Source organism: Rattus norvegicus, chromosome 17 (assembly GCF_036323735.1).
Source record: "Rattus norvegicus strain BN/NHsdMcwi chromosome 17, GRCr8, whole genome shotgun sequence".
Taxonomy (NCBI): Eukaryota; Metazoa; Chordata; class Mammalia; order Rodentia; family Muridae; genus Rattus; species Rattus norvegicus.
The window spans coordinates 40,779,580-40,805,351 of NC_086035.1; the positions used below are offsets into that span (position 1 = coordinate 40,779,580).

Genomic DNA, 25,772 nt, shown 5'->3' on the forward strand with positions numbered 1-25,772 from the left:
TGAAATCAGTCCTTCCCTGGTTTGCTCTCAAAAGCAGAGATAGCTTTCTAAAATAACTTATTTCAGTGATGTTGCCAATTTGCCCAAGTATCAAAAGACCATGCAAACACAGGCTGCTGTTTGCTTTCTGAGCACAATGAGCTCTTTGTGAAGAAGCTTCCCTGAGAAGTCTTTGAACTATGCCCTCATTCTGCATCTGCCTTGCTTGTCCACCCTGAGGACAGGGGTTCTGCCAGCTTCCCTGGGATTCAACAGTCCTGTTTGTGCACTTCTATGAGTGATCCCATTAAAGAGTGATCCTTCAGGCCTTTCAGTGGCCTTGTAGCAACTGCCACTTTAAGACAAGAGAAGAAAACACTGCCAAGAGCTGCTGTCTTGGGACAGTGCTGAGACCAGGCAGACGCTAGAAGGGGAGTCTGGCTATGTAGATTTCAGCTCTGACCTTTTCTCTTTAAATCCACTGTCACACTGTCTAAAGGTATGGCATCATGGACATTCAAATGAAAAGGTTTGATATGTTATCTAATTTTCTTTCTTATTTTCTCTTTCTAAGCCATGGTCTCACATAGCCCTGAGTTGCCTTGGCTTTCTGATTTCCTGTCACTACCTTCTATGTGCTGGGATTACAGGAGGATTTCACTATGGCCAGTTTATTATTTTCCAATGGACATATATTTTGTTATATTTTATGGTTTCAAGTCTACAAATACGTCTTAGGGTTTCCTTGTGTAGCTCTGGCAGTCCTGGAACTTGTACTGTAGAGCAGGCTGGCCTGGACCTGACTGAAATCAGACTGCTTCTGTCTTCTGAGTGATGGCATACAGATTCCTTTCTTTTAAAATATAAATTTCATTAAAAGAACCCTTGTAAATTAAAACCATTATACACCAAAGTTAAACAGACCTAAAGTCTATATATCTCAATGAAGCTGTTAGAATATGAATTCTGATGCTATGGAGCTTTACGCTGTACACATTAGTAAATTTGTACTGACTATATCTATACACACCTATCCACTCCTCAACCTGAAAAGCACAAGAGAGTTAGATCTCAAACATCTGCTGCGTTCTCATTTATAGCAAAGGATTGGAACCAAACCAGTTGTCCATCAGTAGAGGAGTGGGTAATAAAAATAATATATATATATTATATATATATATATACACACACACATATTTCAGCTCTAAAGAAAGAGATAATCACAGTTTGCAGAGATATGGATGGACTTAGACGATGAACATATAATACCAAACAAGTTCATTCACACAGTCTCAGAAAGAAAAAAACCTCATATGTTCTTGATATTTCAGAGCCTAGCCAATAATATGTACATAGATATAAACAGATATATACAGTATAACATGCAGAAAGAAAAGAAGGAAGGCAAAATGTTAGGAGACCAGGAAGGCCTGGGTGCAGGTGATGGGCACGGCTATGAGAGAGGACACAAAGCTAATGGCTTTTCTAGTTCCGAAAGTGACTCTCTTGAATGCCATTGATATAATCCATGAATCCATATAATGACTGAAGGGACGAAACCACCACCTCATATCTGTCTTTTCAACATATTTAATATTTATATTAAAATATCACAATGTTATAGACCTTATAATTTATAATATGCTCCAGTATTCAAAAGGGTTAAATATTCCCCATTCAAGAAAAATAGTAAAAGCAGAATTTGGAAGAAAAGGACCTTTTTTGTTTGTTTTTTGAGACAGGTTCTCTCTGTGTATCCCTGACTGTCCTGGAACACACTGTATAGACTAGGTTGACTTTGAACTCACTGAGATCTGCCTGCCTCTGCCTCCTGAGTGCTTGGATTAAAAGCGAGTGCCACCATTGCCTGGCTGGAACTTATTTTTATACTTTATAGTCATTTGGTATGCCTCTTCTATACATTAATTCTGCTGAAATAAAAAAAAATACGTATTATTATTTTGTGTTTGTGAGAGGGGGGCACAAGTGCTGTGGTGTGCACCTGGAGGTCAGAGGACAACTTTGTTCAGTTGGATCTCTCCTTCCAATACATAGAATGTATAAAAGAGGTGATATTTTATGGCAAAAGCTAACAAGTATATGGAAAAAATCTCAATATAGCATGCAGAAATGTACACTAAATATTACATTTTCTATATTTTTTTATTCTGTTTGCTCAAGGAATACATTTTTGTTCACATGCGTGTGTGCATGCGCACATACATACACACATATACATGCGCGCGCGCACACACACACACATACACACACACACACACACACACACACACAAATTTAAACCCCCTTCAGCAACAATAAAAAAATACCAGCAGTTCACTGACGGCTCTATGTGGGTGGACAGGCCTTATGTTGTAATTTGAAAACCTATGTATGTCACTTCTGTTATAACAAAGGAAAAGCCAGAGGATTCTCTCCTGGAAGGTGGGCACTGGCCACCAAGCTTCTTTTGTTTCATTTGAAATGACAAAGTGGGCCCAGGATCTGGCTCTAAGCACATTGGCTTGGCTGCTGCGGGAGGACACCTTATGGAGAAGGTGACAGTTTCCACCTGGAGGGGCATAGATCAAATGGAGTGCCAAGCCTCCACCTTACATGATAGGGAACCTAAGCCTGGCTTTGGGGTGTACGCCAATAATTTTAATCTCATGCAGAGAGGAGCTGAAATGAGAGAGGGAGGGGTGCTGGGAAACACAGTTCAGCAAACCGAAGGCTTTGGGAGTACAGGAAGACATAGCAGGGACAGGGTGTCCAAGTTCAGTGCCACCTGACTTGGTTAGTAAGGATGCAGTGTAGACGCTTCACCCCACACCACACATGCCTGTGTACATGAATCACACATGTTTCTAAGAAGCAAAAGGGATTTGTGTTCCCTATGCAACCTCCAATCGGTCAGTGATAATTAGAAGCTGTACTTAACCATTAAAAGGAACTACATATCAAGTCATCCTGCAGGTGAACCCAACCTTTTGATATTTTTGGCTCAATATCATCCCCTACAAAGTCCAATGCTCAAGAACCATGCAATCTTGATACCAACAAAACCCACAAAGCATGCTGTAGTGGCTTAATAAGTTTATGATTTGGTGTTGGGCAGCACTCATGGCTATCTTGGGCCACATGTGGTTGGACATGACAGCAAGGATTGTGCCATCTTGAAGATGTGTACAGGCTGTCCCTGCAAAGGGTGACAGTACCAGCTGTGACTGGGCAAACACAAGCACCCGGTGTCTTCACACTTACCCACTCTTCTCGGTCTCAGTATCTGAAAACACGGAGTCTGCTCCTCCTCCAACATGGCAGACTTCATCACCGTCCTCTTCCTCTTCATCAAAGTCGGAGGTGTTGAGGAAATCAAAGCTTTCTAAAGCACTCTCAACTGTCAGACTTAGGCTGGAGGACCTGCTGCGGCTGCCAGCCGGCTTGCACTGCAAAGGCAGAAGGTATCAAGGAGACCATCAACACACCAGGGGGACCGTCAGGACTCATGAAGCCCGTGGGAAATGTGACACTTTCTTACTGTTTTCCAAACCTTTATTTTTGGTTGGCATTTAACGTCTTTATCTTGAGACAAAGGAGTACAACCACAGAAACAATGGCACAACATTTGTAAATTGTTCTAACAGAATCCAGAAGGAAGGATAGAAGACACAGGATTGGAGATAAGTCGGTCAGTAGGGGTCACTGAGAGTCACTGGGTATTACTGGAGGCCACTGGGGGTTTTGGCAGATTGGCAGACCTACCTCTGTTTGAAGTTGCATTACTATAAAAACAACTTTTAAAAAATGACACCCTGAAAGTCTGGGGAACCAGAATTGACATGGTCCTTTGGTGTAGTGCTCACCGCCAAATCAAACAGAATGAGCAAAGCCGGGTACCATAGCACATAGCAGCCCCAGGCACCAGAAGACTGAGCTGAGCACTCCATTTGATCTCATACATTCAAGACCAGCCTAGGGAACATAATGAGACTTGAAAAAAGAAAAGAAAAAAATTCTTTTTTAAACCAGCCCAGCAGACAAATTTTATAAGCTATGGAGTCACTGCTGTTAACCAGAACCAGCGTCTGCTGCCATGTGAAACAGTGCTATGCCTGGAGCTCTTTGTCTATAGAATTGACAAAAAAAATCCAGAAAAGGAAACTGCTCAAATACACCTGCCCTAGGCAGGGACCCTGTTCAAGGATGCTTTTTTTTTTCCCTTCTGAGTACTGAGGAACAAATGAGTGACTTGGGCATGAGGGGACAATAATCCTGATTCCCCTGGAGGTCTGTCTTGAAAGGAACAAGTTCCATCACCCCTCTGACTGGGCCCTGGAATTATGGGGACAAGTTCCTTCTACAGCAGGTTGTAGGTCGTAAACAGAAGCATAGCAGCCTGCTATGCCAGTGGCTTTGGTCTGGAGAAAGAGAAGCATATCCACATATTCAAGAGGATGTGAGGTGGGTTGAACAGGACAAATCTTGCAAAGAAGACACACTACATGTCCTCTGTCCAGCTAGGAGGACTCCCTTGCTGATTCTTAGCACAAGGTAGGAAGGGCCTTGCGGGGATCTGTCCCAGACACTCAGGGTGGCACAGAAGCACATGGGGAATTGTCTTTCAGTCTTTTAAATCATGGTTGTCTCATTCACCCTCCGTGATCTCCAGCCGGGAAGCAGCATCATTGAGTCTCTGATCCTCAAGATGTTTAGCATCCTAGGAATGTGAAGGAGGAAGAAAAAGAGAGAACTTTGTCTGGCGGAAGCCACTTGCCCCAGACCTACGTTCCCAATGATGCTGCTGGTCATCGTCAGGGAGAAAAGGGAAACTGTGTTTATTAGGCCTGTCATTTGAGTCTCCTTTCTTTTCTTTTTAAAGAAATATTATTTATGAGTACACTGTAGCTGACTTCAGACACACCAGAAGAGGGCATCTGATCCTATTACAGATGGTTGTGAGCCACCATGTGGTTGCTGGGAATTGAATGAACTCAGGACCTCTGGAAGAGCAGTCAGTGCTCGTAACCACTGAGCCATCTCTCCAGTCCTTGAGTCTCTTTTTTTAAGCCAGCTCTTTGTGTAACAAGATCTTGTACACAACTCAATGATGGCTTCAAATACTGGTCACAGCAAAAAGACAGGTAGATGAGGATTTCACTAGGATGGTATTGCGACAGTACTGGACAAGAGCAGGCTGAGTCAGAAAGGACTCTGAGAACACCAAGGTTTTATAAGATGGGTGGATAATGAGCTCAGAGTATTTTGATGAGCTGAGCTACTAATCAGTACCTTAGACTAGGGGCTGTTGAACCCTTACTCCTCTTAGCAAAGATTAAACCAACCACTGCCTTTCCTCAAGGGCACCTTCTTTAGAAGGGTCAAGTGTGTGCTTCAGCTCTTTGAGATGAACACCTTTTGATTGACAACAGGTCAACCATGCAGATGAGATGCACAATGGGGTGCCATTCACATGTCCTCCATGCTTGGGCTCTAGGTGTGTATTTTCAGGCTCTGTTCTTCAGAGAACAGAACCTAAGCACCCTTTCCTCAGAGGCTCATTCTAGAACGAAACTATAGTGAAGCTAGAGAACCTAGAGTGTCAGAGTCATAATTCATCATTTGCTCAGATACAACCTTGTCTGGAGCTAGGTCAGTATGAGCAAACGGAGAGAAAGGAGATGGTTAGAAAGTCTTGAGAGTGTGGCTCCTGATGTCAGTGCAAAGGCCATATAAAACCATCTTACGAAGGGTCAAGGGGGTCTCATGATCTGGCTCTCAGCTTGCTGAAGGGAATTTTCAAGTTTATTTATTCCTTGAAGAACCCCAAGTGACCAAATAGAGCAGAGACACGAAGGTCAATGACCTTGTTGTCTTGTTTCCCCAAGCTGTGTTGAAGAAGAGTTTCCACCTGTATGTCAGGGATGGACAGGTGCATTCTGCTGTAGTTGTGATGACACCTTCATTATGAAATCCTCCTTGAGTGAGTATCAACTCTCCCTCCTGTCTTTACACCTAGACCCAACTGACCACCAGGGATGGAGGAAACTGTCTTCGCTGGAATTTTTTGGCTCCCTGACTTCTAGTAAATGAGCAAGGGTGAATTGTTCCTGATTCCTTTGAGGTCTCAGTTTGCTGATTTAGGTTACATTCACGAGAAACTGCCCTTAGCTGGTGGCACTGTGAAAAGAGGATGGCTCCTCACCTTGGGGCTAAGCTTCCCCAGTTTTCCTGGTACCCACAGAGAGGTCTGAACCAGTAGCATCTTTGAAACAAACACCAGTATTTCACAGCTGGATTTCACATGTATGTGGAGATAGTGTGGGGTATGTGTATACAAATACATGAAGAAATGCATGCATGTGTGTGTATGTGTGTTTGTGTATGTATATATGTATGTATGCATGTATGTATGTATGTATGTATGTGTGTATGGCAGAGGTCAACCTCTAGGGTTGCTTTTTGGGGTTCCATCTTGTTTCGAGTCAGGGTCTTTGTGTGGCCTGGAACGCACTAAGTACCAGACTGGCTGGCTGGCAAATTCCAGGAGTCCCCCAGCCTCTGGGATTTCTGGCATTTCAAACTATGCCTGTCCTTTTCTATGTGGGTTCTGGAGGCTGAACTCAGGTCCTTCTGGTTTCAGGATAGACTCTTCCCTGCTACGGTGGGGCACATTGATCCAAGGCTCTCCTGAGGTCCTGATGTATGGAGAAGGAATATAGTTCCTTGTCTAAAACCAGGAAAAGCTTGGCAAGGCCAGTAATGGCCTGGAGCCTGGGCCTGGGCTGTGGGGAAGCTGTAGTTTCATCTCCTGAGAATCCCATGCTTCCCTACTAAAGGGCTATGGTCCGCAGCCCTGAGGCTGCTGTATGCTCATCTAGTGACTCACTTGAGATGTCCTGTGTTCCCTTCATGCAACATTGCTCGGTTGGCTTCCTGCTGACTCTGCCTCACTGCATTTGAGGTTTCTGCTGACTCTGTCCCATTTTTTCCACTGGAAATTGTATATGAGATGCTGTACTTCTTAAAAAAAATTTACTTGGCCTAAGGCGTAGCTTGTGCAAGACCTCTTGACCCCAACTTTACCGACCTTCTTTATCTTCCTATCCTTAGGTCCTTCCTCTCAGGAACCTGTCACTAAAGGATGACTAACGGTCCAGGTCACTAGGCCACTGAGCCATTTCCCTATTCTTAGATCTTTTTAGAGTTTATTATCCAATTCCTAATCCATTTAGCTAAGCTGATTTATTGTCAGAAAAATAAGAATTGATAGATGTAACTGGAATTAAAGAATTACCTCCACTTATACAGCAGATACACATTGACAGGATAAGATTTGTTATCTTAAATAAAATGTTGGCTTAGGATACATTTTTCCAAACCAAATCAGATTTTTTTTTTCAGAAAGGTACTTACTTTGAGGACATCATCCAAATGTGTGACTTCCTGGTTCAGATCCTGGAACTCTTTGTACTGCTCCTTGTGTGGGTCTAATGCAAGGAAGAGTCCATTGAAGGCATCTTCCAGGCTGCCATCGAGGAAGGACCGGCCGGCCTCAGATTCACTACCAACAGAGCCTTCAAAGAAAAGCTTGTTGGTAGTGATGGGCCCCTCAGCTGAGGTGAGCCTCTTCACTAGTTGCTTTGTGATGTTTCCTTCAAAAGTGTCCAGTTCCACAGGCTTGAGCTCAGAGGCCTCATCTGATTCCTGCAGGAGAGCCTCTGCAACACTATTCTCTAGAAAAAGGCTCTCAGTACCAGACCTGGCATCCACACTGGGCTTCTTGGGCTCTACCGTATCACTCTTTGAGTGGGACTTTGGCTCATGGTCCTCACCCAAGGAATTCCTGGAAGACGCTGAGCTGCTGTCCTCAGTGCCCTCATTTTGTGAGGACAGGCTGCTGTGGGTAAGCTCAGCAGGGGTGATGGTAATCTCTGGATGGGCAGAGTGTGAACTGGAGGGAGAGGTGGTTGAGCTGGAGGTGAAGACACAGTCTCCATCTTGCAGGTCACTGAAGCTGAGAGACAGTGGCCTTTTCTCCTCTGCTGCATTTCCACTCTCAAAGATGTCATCTGGCAGATTTGACTGTGGAGAAAGATAGGACAGGATACATTTGTCATGGCGCATCTCCGGACAAGAGGGGAGGCAATTAAGATGAAAAGGCTCTAATGTTACCAATTTATTTGATCCATGTGTCTATGAAGGCAAAGGGAAAACAAGCCATTAAACATGGTCTCCATTGTTGGAGCTAGGTGAAAGGTCACTAAAGGTTACTTTAGGTTTGACATTTTCCCCATGCACTTTGAGGGTGAGTGGGGATGATGTTTGATTTTATGAACCCCAGGATCCCACAGTACTTGGCAGCCATCACTATGAATAGCACTACCCATCTTTTTTCTTCTTATTTTTGTGTGTGTACAGCATGCACTTGTGTGTATCTTTTTTTTTTTCCAGAGCTGAGAACCGAACCCAGGGCCTTGTTCTTGCTATGCAAGCGCTCTACCACTGAGCTAAATCCCCAACCCCCACTTGTGTGTATCTTAAAATACTTCACATGTTCTTTGGCTCCAAGGATGAGATATTTGTTTTGCTTCAGTTCTCAACAATTACCTTTTGAAAAATATCTACTGACAAAATTTGAACTTTTGAAGTCCACTTGTTTAGCTTCTGTAGAAATAAAAGAAAGACACTGATGGGTGGGACATCTGTGTCATAGAAGGTAAGTCCTGGGGGAGTGCGTGGTGTCTTAGAGTCTCTGGAGATACAGTTCTCTGTCAAGCAAGCCCTGCTTCAGGTTGCCTCTGTGCTTCAGGAAGCTCTGAAGAGAGACAATCAGGCAACTAAGCTGGGTTGATAGCCCAATGGGTAGACAGTCTGCCCAGCATGTGTGAGCCCCTGGGTTTGACCTCACACAGTTGGAAATTTCCAGATAATTAACACAACTGGCTTGTTGTCATGAGCAGAGCAATTTCAAAGTGAGTACACTTAACTGTCTTTCCTCAGGCTGCTGTGTCTAACCTTTTGACACCATGGTATGTTATTGTCATCTACAAACTTTACAAAATTCGTGTCAAGACCTCCACAGCTGAGTCTTTAAAATTGCAGAAAAAAAGGGCTGGAGAGATGGCTCAGTGGTTAAGAGCACTGACTGCTGGGCTGGAGAGATGGCTCAGCGGTTAAGAGCACCCGACTGCTCTTCCAGAGGTCATGAGTTCAATTCCCAGCAACCACATGGTGGCTCACAACCATCTGTAAGGAGATCTGATGCCCTCTTCTGGTGTATCTGAAGACAGCTACAGTGTACTTATATATAATAAATAAATAAATCTTTAAAAAAAAAAAAAAGAGCACTGACTGCTCTTCCAGAGGTCCTGAGTTCAAATCCCAGCAGCCACATGGTGGCTCACAACCATCCGTAATGAGATCTGATGACCTCTTCTGGTGTGTTTGAAGACAGCTATGGTGTACTTATATATAATAAATAAATCTTTTCAAAAAAGAAAAGAAAATGTTGGTGCTGTTCTTAGAAAAAATTGCAAAACAGAGGGAGAAAAATATGATGATGTCTTAACTAAATTTACAGCTTTGTGTTGTGTTGGGTAGAACAAACTTTCTAGGTATTTGAAATTAGCCTCTTAGAAATTGTTTTTTTTTTCCTTCATATTCTCCAGGTTGAAATTTTAAGTTTTATTTTATTGTATTTTGTTTGTGTATATATGTATGAGGATGAACATGGGTGTGGAATCAGAGGACAGTTGTGGGTGCTGGTCCCCTTTTACTTTGTTTGAGATATGGTCTCTAGTTCACCACTGAGCATAGCAGGGTAACTGACATGTGAGCTTCTCATAATTCTCCTGCCTCTGCTTCCCATCTCACTACAGCAGCACTGGGATTGCAGATGTTTGCACCACCACGTCCAGCTTTCTGTGAGTTCTGTGTATTCAAACTCAGTCCCTCACGCTTGTATGTCAAGTGCTGTGTGTGTGTGTTTGCATATGACTCTGTGTGTGTCTATGTGTCTGTCTGTGTGTATGTCTATGTCTGTGTGTATGCAAAGGTACTCATGTGGAGGTTAAGGGACACCAGTGATTGACCTAAGGTTGTCAGGCTAGTGCTAGAAGCACTTTTACCCACTTAGCCACCTCATTAGTCCTCCATTTTGGGCTTTTGAAGCACAGCCATTCCTCTGTATCCATCAATTCTAAACATTGCAGAGTCAACTAACCACAGATGGGGAATACTTGGAACATGCACACACTTTTTCCTTGTCAGTATCCATTATGGCAGAATAACTGTTTCCCATCAGTTACACTGTGTTAGGGCTCATACGTTAGCTCATAAGGAAATGATCTGAAGTACAGGGGATGTGGGGTCTATGCGATCATTGTGCTATTTGATGTTAGGGGCTCGAGCCTCTGGGGATTTGGGCATCTGGCTGGGTCCCTGTAGACATTCAATTCCCTGTAGACACTCAAGGGTATGTGGGAATCGTTAAGCTAATGTCTATTTTCACAACCATGGTACAAATGACCCCAGTGAACAAAGTGAGCGGAAGGAAGCTGAAGGACAGAGACTGCCTTCCTCTGAGCTCTCAGAGGCAGTGGGCTCCTGTGCACTTCCTCTTCCTCTCCAGTCTGAGTTCTTCTCTCAACTTTCACATTCTGTTATACCCTTATACCTGCAGTAAAGATAAAAGGGAAAGTTTGGGGAACTGATGGTTGGTGGATCAGAGTCCTGACTGCTGGGCCATCTCTGAAAACCCCTTGGCTCTTTACTGAGGGCTCATGTTGTCCAACAGGGCCTGTACAATCTCACCTGAACTTCTGTGCACACACCTCTTGGCTGCATCAGGGGTGGAACTGCTAGCTGTAGCACAGGGCTGGGTGGCCAGGGTCAATTTGAACTTACTTTAGTGGCAAATACTGAACTGTACTAAGTTCAGATGCCCTGCTCTCAGGGACTTATGGTTTATGAAGAATACACATCTACCAACAGGCACCCCACAAGAAGGAAACCAAAGTGGAGTAGCATGGCCTTAGTGCTCTAAAAATGGCAGGGAGATCTGCCTACAGCTAGACTTTTATGGAGCCAATCACAGAGGTGTAGCTGTTCTTGAAGCTTAAACTACAAACAGTCACAGTCTCACAACACCTTGCACATTGGTTTTCAGGTATCATAATCTTCATGGACATAGGCATAGAATTCCTTCTTAGCCCTTGACTAGATTGATTTTACCTTGGTTCACAGACGATGTATTTGGAAGTATGTCATGAGATCAAGGTCCTAGAAAGTGAAAAGATGGTTCTAGAACTGAGCCATGGAGATTAGTGAGGCAGAGGACAGGATGAAAAGACATATGAGTTCTAAAAAGAATGTGGGACATTCACAGAGCTGTAGAACATACAGAAAGAAGGGTGGAGTGGAAAGGGAGAAATGAGTCTGGTGCAATGGGCTTTGAGCAGATAGAAATGGCTACTCTGAGGACTGTTGTGTTTTCCAAAACACTATAGGAAGGGATCCAGTGTTTTCTAATGTGGCTTAAAGTATGCTGTTCAACTTCTACTGATCCTCCCATGAAGGGAGATCTTCATTGTCAACTTGAGTCAATTAGAATCACCGTGGAAGCATATCTTTGGGTATGCCTATGAGGGTGTTTGCAGAGAGGTTTAACTGAGGTGAGAAGACCCACCCTGAACATGGGTGGCAGCATTCCACTGGATAAGGCCCCAGACTGAAGAGAAGAAGCAATGAGTTGAGCACCAGTGTTCAGTGTTCATCTGTTTCTTGACTGCTAACACAATGATCAGCTGTGTCATGCCTGCCACCATGCCTTCCCCAATGTGGGCTCCTTAAATCATGGGCCCAAATAAACTCTGCCTTAAGTTGATTCTTGTCAAGTATTTCATCACAAGTGGCAAGTAATGTCAACATTCCTGTAACCCTCTGAGTTATACCACGTGAGCACAGATAGCCATCAAATCCACAAATGGCTACTTGTATCAGACTATTGTTTTTGGTATTATTTTTATTTTTACACATTTTCATGTACATCCTTCCTATTTTTCTCATGAGTATATATGTTGTGCTTTTTACCTCCATTTTTACTCAATGAATGACATACAATTATTGTTGTTATTATTGTATTAGTCAGAAGTCCTTTACTCTCCTCTCAGGACAATTGAAGGTGATATTTATTCTTCAGAAAAACAGCAGAGGATTTCTCATATGTATGTATACTTGTCTGTGCATTTTCTTAAATATAATATGTAATTCATAAAATAGGTTGCCTATTACATTCCTACGACTCCAGGCCTTCTTTCACTAGAGCAGGGCAGGGTGGACAAAAAGAAGCATCTGTGATAATGTTGGCTCAGATCCTTCTGAGTCCCTGAGTGCTGACTTTTGCAAGTCTGATGTCAATGGTAAACTAAAAACCATTTCTTTCTTTTTCTTCTTTTCTTTTCCCCATAGGAACTCAGCCCCTGGAGCTCACTATGCAGTGGAGGATGGCCTCGAACTTCCAGCCCCCTCGTCTCTACTTTCTGAGTGCTAGGGTTATAGGAGTGCCAGCACCTCTGGTTCAGGTGGTGCTGAGTTTAGAATCCAGCCTCAAGCATTCTCCCAACTGAGCTACAGTCCCAATACAATTGTTTAAAAACAATCGTTTGTTTTTTAAGAGTGAAAATCTTGTTACCACAGAGGAAAAAAAATCACAGCATAAACCAGGAATTGTTGGAAAAGGAAGGTGACAGAGTTGCATGCAAGACCATGCTTCCCACCCCAAGGACAGGACAGTTATTACCCAGCAGGCAAGACAGGCAAGACACAAGAGTCATGCTGGGCTGCATGCACAGGCTCCCTGAAGTCAAGCACCTCACTCCAGGCTGCCCACACTCACATAGAATTCTAGCAGGGCCTTGGGGTTCAGGCTGAGGGAAGGCAGGTCACCGACAGAGTGGTTGTGGTGCAACGTGGCAAAGAAAGTGTCTCGCAAGGCACTCAAGACAGACAGCCGCAACCATCTCTTCAGAAGTCAGGGCGAGAAGGGGAAGTTAGTGGAAAGAAGCAGGTTAATGGGTTTCCCTTGGTAGTTAGTAGGGCTCGATGAAGTCAAGCAGGCGTCATCCAAATACACTTGAAAAGATTAATGTCAAAGAATGCTTGGAAAACCTACATGCCTTTTCCCACCTTTCCAAAAGTGAAGCTGAATGAGGGAGAGACAGGCAGAGGATGCCAGCCCTGTACTCAGAGGCCCTGAGTGTCTCAGAACACGACATCCTTAGTCACCACACAATTAGGGTAACCTCTAAGAATCAATTCTTCTTTCCATGTGTTTATGAGTGTGATGTGTATGTATGCACAGATATATGTGCATGTGCGTATGCATAGGTGAGGGATCCATCAGGACAATTATTTTCCCATCTTATTCACTGAGGCAGGTTCTCTCAATCAAACCCAGAGTTCTATGTCTCCCAAGGTAGCCCGCTCTAGAGATTCCCACCTCAGCCATTCCAGGCTGGAGTCACAGCGGGCCAGCACACCCACCCAGCATTTGATGATGCAAATTCTAGCCCTCATGCTTGCAGAGCAAGCACTTTAACTGCAGAGCATCTCCCCTGCTGTTGAAAGTCTCTGATGTGGGTGACACAGATCTCGTTTCTATGCCAGAAATCACACTGAACTTACAAAGAAGGACTGGTCTTTGAAGGTGGGTGTTTCTGGGGTACCCTGGCTGTACATGGACATCCTCCGCTGGAGAGCAGCTGTCTTGTTCCCAGGGCCTGATGATGGGGTTGTGTCCTCCACGTCAAAGGGACTGTAGAACAATAGGTTCTTAGGTTAGCATGTCCATTACGACCACCTATCAACCCAGGAAGCGGGAGGATGGCTCCTCCTTAGGACAGCATCGACTCAGTCCAGTGGGAATGGGGCTGGTTTGGACCAGCCTAGGTTGTCAGAAAATAAATAAGGAAAAAAGAAGGCGCAACAGAAGACTGAGTCTAGACCTGCTGTGTGGCCAGATTGAAGGTGCTTCAGATATGTCAGTTTCCCCATGAGTGTTAGAAACATGAGTGGATTAGCTGCTCACATGTAATATTGAGGAAACATTGGATGTTGGATGGAAATGTTGGGATGTTGGGGAAACCTGTAAATTTTCCTCAGAACTTCATCTGGATGGACTCTAGGCAGGTAAGTGACTAGCAGACTGTCATTCCGTACTAAGGAAAACAATCGCAGTGATTTCGGATGTACTGGTTGCTGGTCACTGACATCCCATCACCTTTCAGGGACAGTGACCTTTGACATGCTCATTAACAAGCAGAGACTGTGAGCACAGAAAAGCCAGGCGCTGGACGCTGTTTCCGTGACAGGACAACAGCATCCTGGCTGTTGCCACAGCTGACTTTGATTTGTAACGGAGACTTCCAATACAAATATCAACATGACATATTTACTCACAAGCCAAGGGCTGTGAATTTTTTCATCAGGTGACTTTTAAAAAGAACATAATTTTTTTTGTTCCTTTAAAGAATTGTGTGTGTGTGTGTGTGTGTGTGTGTGTGTGTGTGTGTGTGTGTGTGTGTACAGTGTGCATGCCAAGGTCAGAGGACAACCACAGGTCTCATTCCTCCTCTTGACTCTTGTCTGAGATGGTGTTTCTTATCTGCTGCTGTGTATAGCAGGCTAGCTGGCTCATGAACTTCCTGTGATTCTCCTGTCTTACCTTAGGAGTTCCCGGGTTATAGACACATGAGTTTGGCTTTACATGGGTTGTAGAGATCTAAACTCAGCTCCTCACAGTTGCATGGCAAAGTGGTATCACAAAGCTATCTCCTCAGACCTTATTTTATTTTACTTTTTGAGACAGGTCTCCTGTGGCTCAGGCTGGAACAATTATTTGCCATGAAAGTGAAGTTAAACTTGAACTTCTGGCCCACCTGCTTCTACCTAGCACATGCTGGGGTTACTGACATGTGCCCCCCATACCAGGTCATAATAAAATGTTTAAAAGTAGGCAACGGAAAAGGAGCGTTATGTGAACCTGATACCTGGGGAGTTTAAAAGATTCCGATGCGGCAGTTTGGGAGTGACCCCTGTTCCATGCTGACATTGGAACAACACTACCCATCAGCCCTTGCCTTTCCATGATGAACTTGAAAAAAAGGAACTTACTACCAGGTGATTTCCAGGTTCAGTTTGATGGTACCAAGGTCATTGATGTCAACAGCCACCACCTGGGGTCGGGCTGCAAACAGCTCTTTGGTCTCGCAGGTCACACTGCCTACTAGGATGTGAGTTGCCAGTCCTTTGAGTTCCGTGACCTGGTAGAGAAGGAGAGGGGAGAAAAGGAGGGATGTCTTATCTTTGGTTTTTCTTAGTCAGTCAATTCCTTATTTTAGAACGATATCTGTCAGTTATTTTAAAAAATGTTACTGCGTTACAGTTATGTTGTCTCTGGGCTTTGAGAGCAGCTCTTTGAGAGCAAAGAAGCTTTGCACAGAGAGAAGCCTATGGGATGGAGGGTCCCCACCAAGGGATCATTGGGCCATGATACCAGGAAGGAAGGAAAGACAACAAAAGGCACGGACACACTGTACCTTGATTGAAATGAACCCAACTATGAGGGGCAGGAAGACGGTTTCTTCTCCATCCCAGCTCTGTTTGCCATTCACTTCTATTTTGCCCTTGAGTTTCCACCTCTGCCGGCCATATTTCATGAAAATCTGGGGTGAAGACATTAGGGAGCCTCCTGTTTTCCCAGACTCTACCTTCCCTCCCAATTGCCCAGATCTAAGGGTCAGGAAATGGGCCCACACCCTTCATTCTCCTTCCCATCCCCAGTCTGCATTCTCAGAGGAGTCCAGGAGGAATGTAGAGGAGATTCAACTTAATTTATGTACTTGAAACAGAGTCTCACTATGTATCCCTGGTTACCCTGGAACTCACAAAGTAGATCTGACTGGCCTCCAACTCAAAGTCGTCTACCTGCCTCTGACTCCTGAGTGCTAATACCAAAGCTACAATGTAGCACATCTGGACTAGTTAAGGGGTGCATTCTGGTTCTCTAGCTGAGGGTGTGGGCATTTCTTTAGTAATGGGAAGGAGAGTTGGCTCACTGGCTAAGAGTACTTGCTGCTCTTGTAGAGGACTGAGGTTTGGTTTCCAGAACCCACACCATGGCTTACCAGAGATTCAACACCCTCTTCTACCCTCTTCTGTCCTCTTCAGGCATCACACACACACACACACACACACACACACACACACACACACACAGAGTGTACAGACATACATGAGGTAAGCACTCACATATAAAATAAAAAACAAACCTACATAGGTATTTTAAAAAGAGGTCATAGCTCTGTGTCAGTCTATCCACTCATATAAAACTTGTCTTTTTTTTTTTCTTTTAACCCTACATTAATCTATCAGCCATCAGAACTGGAGCTCTGTTGACCCTAGCTCCTTTAGAGAGACAAGAACCATCTCCAATTCTACGGGTAGCCAGCAGAGAGAAATAGACCTCCCCCTGCTGACGCTGGTAAGGGTTGGGACCGTCCATACTCTGGGCAGAGGAGGGCAGTTGGTGTGAGTGGCCTCAGAGCCTTTGCAAGGAGATGAAATTATTACATGCATGCTCTTTTGAAGAAAGTTGAGACAAATGGCCTTTTGATTTTAAGAAAGTTTTGGTTGTTTTGTGTCTGAGACAGGGTCTTACTATGTGGTTCAGGCTGTCTCAAATAACAATCCCTTCAGGTATGAGCAACCATTTGGTTTATAAGTACATTTTTTTTTGTAAAGAAAACTTTATAATTAGGTGTTGGTCATGTTCAACCTTTGGGATGAGCAGATGGCATTGTCATACAGAAATTCACATTTGGGGCTGGGGATTTAGCTCAGTGGTAGAGCGCTTGCCTAGGAAGCACAAGGCCCTGGGTTCGGTCCCCAGCTCCGAAAAAAAGACCAAAAAAAAAAAAAAAAAAAAGAAATTCACATTCAAGTACTGTGCAATTGAGTGACCCAAGATTTTCACATACACAAAAATATCTCCTAATGTGTGTGTATGATTTTGTGTCAGGCCACATTTATATTCTTGGCAGCATGGAGTCCCCAGGTCATGAATTGGACACACATGGTAGGTTTTATCTATTTTCAGTCATAAGACTTTGATTCTGTCACAACACTAGATTAGATCTTAGATCAGAAAGAAAAGCTGCTACAATGTACAGTTGGGGACATTGCGAGATCACAAACTGTTCTATCACATAGCATTTGTTGAAGAGTGTTTGGTTGGAGCCCATTGCTTGCTCTTGCACTAGCTGGGAAACCCCGTTGTCTACCCTTCTTCTCCCAACCTAGTCTACACTGAGAAAACTCTAAACAAAGGAATGCCGCCAAAAGCCTAGTTCTGTATTTTTAGCAGTTGATGCAACCCACCTTTCTGACATGGCCAGCCCATTCAAGTGCTGGTCCAGGGGCTTAGAGTTTGCTGATACTTGGGCACCATCCCTCCTCCTAGCTCACCATCCACCATCACTCCTTGCCTAAGATCCATGAACCCCTTTGCCTTAGCCCAGTTTCGACTTCCTCAGCCCTATTCTTTGGGACCAATAAACCTACCAAGGAGCAGCACCTATATTTGTGTTGAGAGAGAGAGAGAGAGAGAGAGAGAGAGAGAGAGAGAGAGAATATACCCAATAAAGAGGCAGTCTGGGGCTTATGTGAAAGACTGTCCTTTCAGTGTTAGGAGAGGAACTTAGGGATGGAGGGTCATGATTGGTAGTGAGCAATGTAGCACGAGGAAGGTAGCGATGGGGTATATGGAACCGCCATGTTCCACACATCAGTTCTCAGATTACCCTCCAAACTTTCTCACTGGCTCAAAATGTTAAAAGACAAACGAAGCAAAAATAGTTAACAACTGGACTGAGGCTTGGTGGTACATGCCTAACATCCGAACTGAGGCAGGAGGATCACAACAAGTTCAAGGTTAGCCTGAGCAACTTTACAAACTGCTGTTTTAAAAATAAAAAGCAGAGGCAGAGAATGGCTCAGCCATTAAGAACATATACTATTCTTGCAGAGGACTTGAGTTCAGTTCCCAACATCTACACGAAGCTCACAACTGCCCAAAACTCAAGCTTTGGTCTCTGTAGATACCTATGCTCCTGTGCACATACCTGCAAGACACCCCCTACACACACACACACACACATACACACACACACACACACACACACACACACACACATACACACACACACTTTTAAAAATTAAAACATTGACTGAAGACGTAGCTCAATGGTAGAGAACTTGTTCAGCACGTACAAGTTCCTTGGCTAATAGTACTAAAATACCACCACCAGCAGCAGTAACAACAACAAAACTACAGCCAGCTCCTGCCCTTCAACCCTTCAATGCCAACATGCAGACCAACATGTTACTTACTTCATATTGATCTCCAGGACAGAGGCGGGCAAAGCCAGCCAGACCTGTAAACAAGAGATTGGGCTGTGAGTTGCAGAACACAGTTCCTTTCTTTGGCGACCCAATTTATCATGGATAAAAACCCAAGTAACATGGGAGAGTGGAGAAGACTCAGGTAACAGGTTTAGAAGCATCTTCAGAGAATAGCCCTTGCAGGGATGTAGAGGGATTCTATCCATTACAGCTAGCAGGACACATCCCGATAGGATAATGGGAGGAGGCTTCCAGGACCAGGCTGTTGGGTGGTTAGAACTCTGTGTGCCTTTGGCAGATCTCAAGATCAGGGCAGCAGGACCAGAAAGACATAGTCTTTCCCTGACCAAAATATTCCCATGAAAATAAACTGGCCTCTTGTTTGTCCTTTTGTCCCAAGATTTGTTGCACTAAATACCTCCCTTGTGAGCCCTTGTCCCCATGCCTATTGATTGTCTGCAGCAGAAAAACAGTTTTTCTAATTTTTTCTACTGTTTTTCTCCTTTTTTTTAAAATACGGCACAGTGATGTCACTGTTGATGGTTGTGACCTTGCTAGAAATAGACTGTTATGTACCCCAAACTGGTGATTAAGAAAGCAAACCAAGGAGCTGGGGAGATGGCTTAGCAGTTGTGAGCATTGACTGCTCTTCCAGAGTACATGGGTTCAATTCCCAGCACCCAGGTGGCAGCTCATAACTGTCTGCAACTCCAGAATCTGACACCCTCATGCCTCGTGTCTACCCATGAGGGGAGAACTCAAATTCACATAAAAATAAATATGAATAAAGAAAAGAAAACAAGCCAAATCCAATCAACTGCCAATAGTCTGTTTCTTCAAAAGAAGAGGTGTGCGCTCAGTTATCAGTGGGGAAGAAAGGGTTTGTTTAGCTGAAGTTTCATTGTCTGAATGGAAGTCAGGACGGGAACTCCAACAGGGCAGGAACCTAGAGTCAGGAGCTGACACAGAGGTCATGGGATACAGAGGCTGTGGAGGGTTGCTGCTTATTGGCTTTCTCAGCCTGCTTCCTTATAGAACAGGATTCCCAGTGCATGGATGGCCCCACTCATGATGGGCTGGACCCCTCCCCACCAATCACAAAGTAAGAAAATATTCTATGGCTGGATCTTAGCGGGGGATTTTCTCAAATAAGGTTCCTTCCTCTGAGATGCCTGTAGTCTGTGTTGATTGACAGAACAAGTTAGCATAAGGTGGCTTCCCTTCCCCTGTGCCATCTGCAGTCACTTTGGAGTAGATAGTGCCACTTGAGGCCTACTGCTTCAGCAGCAACACCTAGTCAGACTACATGGCCACCACCCTGGGACAGCTTGGGAGTCCCAGCTCTTGCCACCCTTTCCCCCTTCCTATAGATATTTACCAAAAGCCCACTGTGTGAGGGTGAAAATACTAATTTATATTTTTAATTTTCTCATGAAAAAAATTTCTGACAAAATAGCAGGGAAAAAATTTAGCACAGATGTTTTTCATTTCCAGCCTTTGAGTCCTGGGGGAGAGTGTTTCTCGTATGTTTGTACATGCTTGTGCATGTATGCATGTGCACCTGTGTGCCCGTGCTTGTGGAGGCCAGAGTTCGATACTGATGCTGATATTGTCTTCCTCAATTGCTTCATACAGCTTAATTTTATTTTATTTTATTTTGAGATAGGATCTCTTACTGAACCCAGAGGTAGCTGTTTGGTTAGATTGGCTGGCCAGAAAGCACAGGGACTCGGCTCCCCTGCCTCCGGGGCCAAGTTGGGATTATGATCACATGACACTATGCCCAGCTTCTCATGTAGGTTCTGCAGATGCAAACTCACATCCTTTTGCTAGCTTTATGCTGTCTTCCCTGCCCTCGGTTGTGTTTCTAGCCAACAAGGTTTTACCCGTGTAGACATTACAAGGATGATGTCACACTGTATGTTTTACCTTCAATGAATGGTTCAATTAATAGATGGTGAGGATCTCGAATGGACAAATCTGTTTCCCATTGGCCCACAGGCATGATTATGAATAAGATGAATCCAGGGAAGCTTCAAAATGGACTCGCCTTTTACCATCCTTTGCCAATAGATGGCAGCAGTCATCAAACTTGGCACGCCTCTGACTTGGCAAGCCCGTCTATCTAGGACCAAGTCTCACTAACAATTAGAAGCTAATGGGCCACTTAGGAGCTCCCACTGCAATAAAAGCAGGATTGGAGGAAGCTATTTTCATGAATAGTTCTGGAGTACTTAGGCTTTTTTTTTTCCACCCCCACAAAAATACATCTGAAAGAAAGCATCACTGGCTGGCTTTTATGAATCTAAGCCTGATGTGCTAATTCTAACAAAACCCGATTTACCCTTTGAAAACCTACAAACTATCAGCTCCTGGTTAATCCGCTGCCCGTTTACATATGAGGTGACAATAGGGACCCTGTTTTAGGGAAGCTGAGCATGCACCATGATGGATAAGTTGAGAAGGGGGGTGGGGGCAAATTCTTTGATGATCTCCCTTCTCAAAATCACCAGAAATTTCACATGTGAAGACCTTCACTGGAGAGGGCGGGCTGTAGTTGTGATGAATTTTGGGTCTTGTTGCCCATGGAATGAAGCACTTTATTGGCATTCCTTGTAAGGCATCTCCCAGCCTCTGGTGACAATGATTACAGCAGAAGGGCAGCAGGCAGGAGGAACCAGTTCCAGGCAATACATTTCAAAGATCCCAGGCCATAGTGTTCATGGTCCAGGCTGCAGTGGGAGCACCTATGCAGAAGCTCGGGCAGTGATAGCCAGACTCTGGGGCCTGGCTGGGTTCTTCCAATTCTGGCCAGAGGCCCTGCTGGCATTTCTACAGCTGCAGAAAGCCCAGTGTTTTCTCAGCTGCTTGGTGGTAATTGTTGTATCAGCTAAATTGTCATTGTGGCCACTCAGAAACCATCCCTGGGTTCCCTCACATGGGCCTTCCACCATTTTGATCTTTTTCCTTGCTCCAGCATTATGATGTAAAAGCTCTTCCACAGCCTGAATGGAGGACAGGGGGCTGCCCCTGGTGTGACTGTGTGAATAAATGATGTCCCCAGGCTCATGTGTGATCATTTGGTCACCAGCTGGATAGCTCTGTTTTGGGAGGCTATGGAGTCTTCAGGAGTTAGGGCCTAGCTGGAGGGAATCAGACACTGGAGAGTGGTTGTTGAGGTTTATAGCCTGGCTCTGCTTCCAGCCTCTGTTTGGCTTCCTAATCTGTCCTAACCCCTGCCTCAGCTGCAAGCCCCTCCAACTACCACAGCTCCCCTTCCCACAGTAGACCAGATTCCTCCAAACCCTAAGCCACAACGAATCCTTTTCTTCTTCAGTTGCCTCTTTCAGAGAATTTATCCCAGTGCAGGAAAGTTTCTGATACAGCCTCACAGCTACATACAGCCATACTGCAGCTCACCTGGCTCCCTGTGCCACTGGCTCCCTTGGCTCAGAAACGATTCTTGTCAGAGAAGTACTCCATTGTTTCCCAGTTATGCCATGACCTTCCTAAGAGTGTGCCTCAGACTATAAGGCAAGTTGCCAAGTACCAGATAGCTGGAAGTCTTAATACTGGCCTTTCTGCTTTATGGGCAGGCTTCCTAGTTCACCAGTGGCTGGCCTTGCCCTAAAGGTCATGGTGCCTAGCTAGCACTGACCTCCGGACATGTGTGCTCCTGGCATTTGAAATGAGGTGACTGTTGGGAAGAAAAGCAGTTTTCTGTAAGAGATTATAATTCTTAGCTTCTTTCCTGGTTTGGGGTCCTGAATCCAGGTCTCCTTAGCTGGGCACTTATGGGTTTTCAGAATCTGGTCTAAACAGCTCCCCAATGCACATCTACAGAACGCAGGGGTCACAACACTGTTCCTGACAGCTTTGTTCCCACTTTCAGGAGAGACTTTCAGTTTAGTTGTTCTAACCAAAGGTTATTTTAGGAAGCTCTCTCCACTCTCCAACCCTCTCCTCAGTGAATCTGCTCTTAAAATTTTTAATTTTTCTTTTTTGATTTCTCTCTTCCCTTCCCTTCCCTTCCCTTCCCTTCCCTTCCCTTCCCTTCCCTTCCCTTCCCTTCCCTTCCCTTCCCTTCCCTTCCCTTCCCTTCCCTTTCCTTCCTTCCTTCCTTCCTTCCTTCCTTCCTTCCTTCCTTCCTCCCTTCCTTCCTTCCTCCCTCCCTCCCTCTCTCCCTCCCTTCTTTTCTTTTCTTTTCTTTTCTTTTCTTTTCTTTTCTTTTCTTTTCTTTCTGACATTGTCTCACTCTAAAGACCAGGCTGGCCACAACCTCACAATCCTCCTGCCTCAGCCTCAAGAGTGCTAAGATTAGGGTGGACTGCCAAACCTGACTTGATTTTCTTTTTTCTTTTGAGACCTTTTACTGTGTAGCCCAAGCTAGCTTTACACTCCGATCCTCTGGCCTCTGCCCTCCATTACCCTCCATCCATCCTGGGCTCAGCAGTCTGGTCATGTGATTGGTCCAGATGCTCATATATGCCCACTGAGTGAGGATGTGCTCCTCAGAGGTTCCCCTCCACCCTGCATCTCCAGACAACTGTGGTGTCCAGGGGTCATGAGGTGGCAAAGGCTGGTGGGCATAGCTCAGCAGCTCGTGTCCCATGTTTTTGTCATCACCATCACCAGGACAACTGCCTTTCATATTGTAGTTAGTTGTGGGGTTGAGCAAAAGGGAAGTGTGGGAGGGTATGGTGGGAGGAACTTAGGGCTTGTCAGCTCTGACAATGTGATGCAAGTGGTTGTTTTTGGATACAGGGGTGGGGGTAGTTCACACTAATCAAACATAATAAACAGGCAGGGTGGCTCGTGAGAATCCGGGATGTCGTGGAATCTGGGAGGTCTTCTCACTCCTTTTGTAGAGGAAGAAAAGGATAGGGCATGTGTGCAGCCGTGTGTGTGTGTGTGTGTGTGTGTGTGTGTGTGTGTGTGTGTGTGGTCATAGCTGCAGTTCCTGGGCTTTTTACTTCATAGGACAGAGGTGATAGAAGTTGAGTTTAGGGCAACCAAGGAAGCAGATGAGAAAAGTAGGCAGAGGGACAGCAGAGCAGATGGCTCCAGCAAGCATTCACTGGCTCAAGTCACTCAGCTCACAGTTGGTGACCAGGGCACCTCCACCCGTGACAGAAGCTTACTACCTCCAGGTCTGAGGTTTGGATCTCGTGGGTGGGTGGGTAGTCCCTTCCCCATGCCATACCTTTCAGGTGCCTATGTTTTAGGTTGAAGGGAATTCCTTCTCTAGGAAAAACTGGCATTTGAGCAATGGTTGATAGTGTCTGCTCAATTCTTAGAACTTCTTTCATAATGTGGCATTGAGGTGGTCATGTACTGACAGCTATGATGGTCGATTCCCATGGTTAAATTGCTTGAATAAAAAATGCCTAGAAGGCTGGGTCTGGTGTTGGCTGACTGTAATAAGCATAGTAAGAAAAGCCTTTTAGACATGTAAAAATGTAAAAATAGCTTAGCTAGGGACCCATGAGGTCTGAGAGTCTCCTGAGCCAGGACTACTGTTAGAGAACAAAACCAGACCTTTAGCAAAAATAGGTCACAGGTGAGCAGATTTGGGGAGATAGGCTAAGGACCATAGTTAAGAATTTAGAGTGTCAACCTTGTATGATGACCCTCAATATAATAAAATATAACTTTAGCTATACAAACTATGTATGTCTACCTTACTGCTGGAGACAGTAACTACAACCCTAACACTCAGTGGGTAGTGAGCGGTAAGAATATCAAGAGTTCAAGGCCGGCTTCAGCTATGTAGCAAATATTACATGAGATCACTGTCCAACAAGAAGGAAAGGAGAGGAAAGGAAAGGAAAGGAAAGGAAAGGAAAGGAAAGGAAAGGAAGGGGCGGGGCACTGAGAATTAGTGAGGCATATCCCTTTGGATGTGTCCATGTGGGTGTTTCCAAGGTCAATTAATTTAGAAGTTAAGACACACACAGAATGCGGGGGACCATAGGCTTGGGTATTGAACTGAATAAAACAAACAAACAAATACACAAACAATTGGGTGTATGAGGTGGCTGAGCACCAGCATGGGCCCCTTTTCTGCTCCTGGTCCTGGGAAATTTGAGGAGTCTTAGCTGCAGACCCCCACAGCCATGAGCTCTTTTATATCCTCCCTGCCATCACCAACTGTCCCCAACTCAAGCCATAAACCACAGCAAACCCTTTCTCCCCAAAGTTCCTTTTTAAATCAGGTATTTGTCATAGAGATGGGAAAGTAACTAATGTAGGAGCCAGGACCCGAGGATTCAGCTTCAGGTCTGACATCAGCTTACTGTGTGGCCTCGGAGAAGTCATCTAACGTCTTTTGGTTACTGGCTTCCACACATGAAATAGAAGAAATTATCCCTCTCATCAAAGAAGGAAGCATCTGATACCAGTGATCATCAGAAACAGGACGTGAGCTGTCCTATGTTAACAGAGGTGGTGACCTCACTCTCCGTGTGCTGGCCTACATGCCGTGGGACATGGGCAATCCTTGTGTTAACATTGGCAAAGTAACTTCACTTGTATGCTAGGCTGCAGTGAACCAGGCTGCTGACAGAATCATCCTGAAAGTTTAAAGAGACCTCTGGAATCTCCATCCTGCTGTATAGATTCTGAAATGCTGAGAGAGAGCATGGATCTAGAGTGGTTTTGAACCACTGACTCAGGTAGAGACCTAAGTGGAAACAAATGGACCTGGAGAGTTGGAAAGACAAAGATGTCCAATACAGGCGAGGTGCTATGTATGTACTTCACAGCATTGCCCGCTGCCTGAGGAGACCAGAAGAGGTTATCAGATCCCCGGGAACTGGAGTTACCAATGGTTGTAAGCTGCCATGTAGGCACTGGAAACTGAACCCACATCCTCCTCAAGAACCACTGGTGTTCTTAACCACTATGCCATCTCTCCAGCTCCACCCAGAACCACCTTTAAAGGGTGTTTCCCCCTTTCACTTTTCTTATTGCAGAAAGTAGGGAAGGTAATAATCTCCATTAGCAACCTAAGGATCAAACTGTTAAACCAGCAAACAAACCCGGAGAAAAGACTGTAGGGCCCCAGATGCTCAGCTGCAGCCAAATGAGCCATAACAGGGGAGAAAAGGACTGGCCATGATGGCACTGTCCCACAGCCCTGATGGATACTGTGGACACTCAGCGTAAGGCACGTCTAAGTGAAGTTCCCTTTTCTTCTTTTGTGCTGCAGGTGCTGTGGTCTAAACAACAATGCTCGCATTAGAACTGATTCACAACAACATGGGAGCAGGGGGACAAATAAAATGAATGATATGACAGCAAGCCATGATGAGACGGGTATGGTAGTTGGGTAT

At 44.8% G+C, this 25,772-nt stretch overlaps 1 protein-coding gene across 15 annotated transcripts in view; it reads right to left on the minus strand.

Annotated features, from left to right (window-relative positions):
• Window positions 1-25,772, minus strand: part of Ripor2 (RHO family interacting cell polarization regulator 2) — a 223,841-nt gene that overhangs the window by 27,809 nt on the left and 170,260 nt on the right. For 6 of the 15 annotated variants that reach the window (XM_017600530.3, XM_017600531.3, XM_006253929.5 and 3 more), the window contains exons 9-15: window positions 18,427-18,470; window positions 15,576-15,701; window positions 15,151-15,299; window positions 13,663-13,792; window positions 12,875-13,000; window positions 7,393-8,061; window positions 3,241-3,425 (exon numbers count right to left, since the gene is read on the minus strand). In XM_017600530.3, the coding sequence (XP_017456019.1) occupies window positions 3,241-3,425; window positions 7,393-8,061; window positions 12,875-13,000; window positions 13,663-13,792; window positions 15,151-15,299; window positions 15,576-15,701; window positions 18,427-18,470 (1,429 nt within the window). Of the gene's footprint in view, window positions 1-3,240; window positions 3,426-3,509; window positions 4,697-7,392; window positions 8,062-12,874; window positions 13,001-13,662; window positions 13,793-15,150; window positions 15,300-15,575; window positions 15,702-16,435; window positions 16,544-18,426; window positions 18,471-25,772 lie in introns of those variants that run through there. The other 9 variants (XM_017600533.3, XM_063276412.1, XM_063276413.1 and 6 more) reach the window with 4 other exon arrangements.